The sequence below is a fragment of the Lipotes vexillifer genome, unplaced genomic scaffold, assembly GCF_000442215.2.
Source record: "Lipotes vexillifer unplaced genomic scaffold, Lipotes_vexillifer_v1.1 scaffold51, whole genome shotgun sequence".
Lineage (NCBI taxonomy): Eukaryota > Metazoa > Chordata > Mammalia > Artiodactyla > Lipotidae > Lipotes > Lipotes vexillifer.
Genome location: NW_006786770.1, coordinates 785,784 through 789,837, shown reverse-complemented (window position 1 = coordinate 789,837; position 4,054 = coordinate 785,784). Strand labels below are relative to the sequence as shown.

The 4,054-nt window shown below is 54.9% G+C and overlaps 1 protein-coding gene across 1 annotated transcript; it reads left to right on the top strand.

The window, feature by feature from the left end:
* The first annotated feature begins 209 nt into the window (after nucleotides 1–209).
* On the top strand, nucleotides 210–2,504 carry PCGF1 (polycomb group ring finger 1). Its single transcript, XM_007459415.1, has 9 exons — nucleotides 210–346; nucleotides 766–871; nucleotides 1,029–1,181; nucleotides 1,336–1,407; nucleotides 1,534–1,639; nucleotides 1,826–1,859; nucleotides 1,958–2,044; nucleotides 2,177–2,257; nucleotides 2,361–2,504. The coding sequence occupies exons 1-9, from the start codon at nucleotides 254–256 to the stop codon at nucleotides 2,406–2,408; spliced, it is 780 nt and encodes a 259-aa protein (XP_007459477.1). The 5' UTR covers nucleotides 210–253; the 3' UTR covers nucleotides 2,409–2,504.
* The last annotated feature ends 1,550 nt before the right edge of the window (nucleotides 2,505–4,054 follow it).

Genomic DNA, 4,054 nt, shown 5'->3' with positions numbered 1-4,054 from the left:
GGTCTATTATGATGATTACCACAGGAGCTCAAAGAGATAGGACCCCTTCCCAGGCACCCCCCCGACTCCCTAATTACAGATTGAGGAGGGGGAGGGGCCAGTGGGGCTCAGGTGAGCACACGGGGAGAAAGGGACATGGGCGGGGCCTTACAGAGGGTCAGCGAATCCGAAAAGACCTAAGCCTTCGTTGCGAGGCGACAAGTCCCGCCCCGCAGGCGGCACCGGAAGTGGCCGGCCGGGATCAGCCTTTAAGATGGCGTCTCCTCAGGGGGGCCAGATTGCGATCGCGATGAGGCTTCGGAACCAGCTCCAGTCAGTGTACAAGATGGACCCGCTACGGAACGAGGTGCAGGGGCGGCAAGGTTACCACTGTGGTCGGCTAGCGGTGCGAACTGCGGCCGGCTACAGGACGGGCGGTGGCTGGCCGGGCGCCAGTGCGCCTGCGCAGAGACAGGGTGCCCAATGCGCCTGCGCGATTGCAGTCGGGTTGCCAAACTCCAGGCTAGGACGCCTGCGCATTGTGCCGCTCACTCTTTGTAGTCTCCCCTGGGAAAGGAAGGTGGGGCGAGTTGGCTTGGAGGGAGACCCCGCTGTGCGCGGAGCCCTCTGCTGGGCGGAGGGGGAGTGTCAACCCCCGGGAGCTAATCGGCTGACGGCGCAGGGTGCGGAGTTGGCCGTGGGGTCTGATGAGAGGCGACTTCCAAGTTGTGAAGGCGCACGGGTTGGGGTTGGGAGAGTGGTCGTTGACGGAGGGTGTGTCCGCAGGAGGAGGTCCGAGTAAAGATCAAAGACTTGAATGAGCACATCGTCTGTTGCCTGTGCGCAGGGTACTTCGTGGATGCCACCACCATAACAGAGTGTCTTCATACGTGTGAGTGCCCAGGACCCTGGCTGTTTCTTCCAGGCCCCACTTCCCACTAAGCCGGCTGCCAGCCTCTAGGCTGCTTGCCCCAACCACCCAGGCGGCCCACCCAACCCATGAACCCGATTTCCAGAGGCCCCGAGAGTTTGCTTTTCTCTTCTTGCAGTCTGCAAGAGTTGTATTGTGAAGTACCTCCAAACCAGCAAGTACTGCCCCATGTGCAACATCAAGATCCACGAGACACAGCCACTGCTCAACCTCAAACTGGACCGGGTCATGCAGGACATCGTGTACAAGCTAGTGCCAGGCTTGCAAGACAGTGAGTAACCAAGCTGACTTTGAGGGGCCTCTAGAGGACTGATGCTGGGTGACAGCTTGAGATGACAAGGGCTTTGGTAAAGAGGTTGACAGCTAGAGGGACAAAGAATGAGGGAGGGCTTAGATTTTACTTCCTGTACTCCACTCCCTTCTAGGTGAAGAGAAACGGATCCGAGAATTCTACCAGTCCCGAGGCTTGGACCGGGTCACCCAGCCCAGCGGGGAAGGTATGTCTCTTGGTAGCAGGAGGGTAAGGTAAAACCTCCAGAGCATTCCTCCTGCCCAGTTTTGCTCCCCGGGGAAAATGGTGTATGGAACATGTGCCACTCTCCTCATTACTCTGTCTTTCTCAGAGCCAGCCCTGAGCAACCTTGGCCTCCCCTTCAGCAGCTTCGACCACTCAAAAGCCCACTACTATCGCTATGATGAGCAGCTGAGCCTATGCCTGGAGCGGCTGAGGTGAAGGACAGGTCATGGGCTATCTGAAGTGACAGTGACAATGACCCAGAGGCAGGGAGGGGCTCAGGGAGAGGGCGAGCAGTAAGGGAGTGTCTGTTCACTCGAAGAGAGTATATCATGGTTCTGGGCAAGGGACAGGGGAAAGATAGAGCTCCCTAACCTGTGTCTGTTTCCCCCTCCCCCCAGTTCTGGCAAAGACAAGAATAAAAGCATCCTGCAGGTGAGAGGGGCTGAGGGGAGGGCCTCTTTAAGGAGAGTCACCTCCCCATGGCCCTTCCCTCACACACCTGTTCTCTTCCTTTCCCTCCCCACCCCCAGAACAAATATGTCCGATGTTCTGTTAGAGCTGAAGTTCGCCATCTCCGGAGGGTGCTCTGTCACCGCTTGATGCTAAATCCCCAGCATGTGAGTATCCCATAGTAAGTTTTTTTGGGAGGGTGGCTAAGAAAGGAGGAACAGAGTATAGGGTAGACCAGGGTAGTTGTTGACCTGTGCAAGAGGATAGTTCTTGATGCTGTGCCCCTATCTCCCTTCTAGGTGCAGCTCCTTTTTGACAATGAAGTTCTCCCTGATCACATGACCATGAAGCAGATATGGCTCTCCCGCTGGTTCGGCAAGGTGAGCCAGTGCCAAGGCAGTCTCCAGGGCAGGGGCAGACTGAGGGGGCCTCTTGGGTAAGAATGTTCCCACTGACTGCTTCTTCCTTTTGTTCTCTCCTTAGCCATCCCCTTTGCTTTTACAATACAGTGTGAAAGAGAAGAGGAGGTAGGGGCCAAGCTCCCACCTATCCCTCTGCCCTTCCCTCCCCAGATATTTATGTGAAATTAACCTTGGCTTTATTTTTTGAAATAAAAACTTTTAAAAAAGCATCTTTTTCCTTTTTTTCCTGTCACACACTCATGCTTTGTCTTGTGTCCTGCTTCCCTCTTGGGTTTCATCAAGAAGGGCCTCTCTGTGTTGGTGTTCCCTCAGTGAATTGCCAAAGGAAAGCAGTAGAGGACCCTACATATGTAAAACTCTGAAGGTGACCTAAGTGAAACCAGGTCATTCATACCAGCTCTTTTTGGTGAAGGGAAGGGAAGCTCTCACCATCCTTGAATGTTGCCACATATAATGCAGGCCTGAGTTCGAGGTATCCTAATTCAATAGTGGTGAGAATGGGGCTAGGGTTTGACAGTGGCTACTGCAGGATTGAAGAAGAGTGATATTTGAAAGAAAATACAAAGAATTGCACTATGGGAGGAGCCTTAAGAAAAGTGGGATGCAAGAACACATGGGGATAGTCACAGCTGGAAACCTCGCTGTCCATATGAGATTCAGTGGGGCTTCAGGTACCTGGGCTAGGTGAAGCCAGGGTGTGGAGAGGGTAGTTGAAAAGAGGGAACTGGTGTTCAGAAGAGGCACTCTTTAGAAACAAGAGAGAAGCAACAAGGCGAGAACTCCACTGAGTAATTCAGCAAGCATTCCTTGTCTGTTTGAGCCAGACAGTAACAGAGGAGGGGACCTGGAGGCCAAAGCAAGGAGTTCCTGAAGGAAGCTAATGGGCTGCTGTGGAATCTGGGACAAACTGGATGGCATAGGCAGCATAAACGTTAAACCTAATTTTAAAGCCTAAATCTGGCGCTGGCCAAAGTCTGACTCCATGAATTCAAGGGGCTCATTGGGTATAGCTTGTGAGGGCTGAAGGTGCCTGAGCTTCCCCAGATGGAGATTGGGTGGCAGAGGGCCCAGGGGAGGGCCATAGTGAAGGTGGCCTGAACTGGCTAAAAGAGCCAGAGACTCAGGGCCAAAAACCTGAGCTCTCTCCCAGGGCACAGTAGGCGTGGGCTTCCCTCCCCATGGATGAAGCTTGTAGGCCAAGAGAAAGGCACATGTGGAGAGACTGCAGACAGCAAGGCAGAACCCTTGGTGAACTCTGGGCAGGCAGCAGGGACCAGGGTAGGGACACTGCAGGGCCACTGGCCCAGGCCCAGTTCCTGGCACCATCTCCAAGATTCCCGAGCCTCACATGTTTCAGGCCTCAGGCCTGGAACGCGCCAACGCCCCCCTGCCCACACCGCCCCCACCAGCTGTCCTTGAAAGCCTAAGTGTCACCTCCTCCAGAAAACCTTCCCTCAGCCAGAATCAGGGCTTTTTTCAGTGTCTTTGGCCTGCCTCTATACCAGCATATATCTGGAGGTTTTTGATGAATTAAATCTATCCCAGGGTTCCCCATTCTCTTCTCCCTGAATTTAAGCTTGGGTACTCCCAGGCCCTCAAGCACGCAGCACTTAAGACTGTTCTCAAGGCATTTGTGTGTGAAAGGGCATTTCCGGGGGCAGGGGCGGGGCGGGGGGGGGGCCGGGCCCCCCCCCCCCCCCTGCCGATGCAGGGGACGCGGGTTCGTGTCCCGGTCCGGGAAGATCCCACGTGCCG

Coding starts and splice junctions, on each gene's coding strand:
- PCGF1 (XM_007459415.1), top strand. CDS start 254: ATGGCGTCTCCTCAGGGGGGCCAGATTGCGATCGCGATGAGGCTTCGG. Junction 1,408..1,533: donor CACCCAGCCCAGCGGGGAAG/GTATGTCTCTTG, acceptor TGTCTTTCTCAG/AGCCAGCCCTGAGCAACCTT. Junction 2,045..2,176: donor TGATGCTAAATCCCCAGCAT/GTGAGTATCCCA, acceptor TCTCCCTTCTAG/GTGCAGCTCCTTTTTGACAA.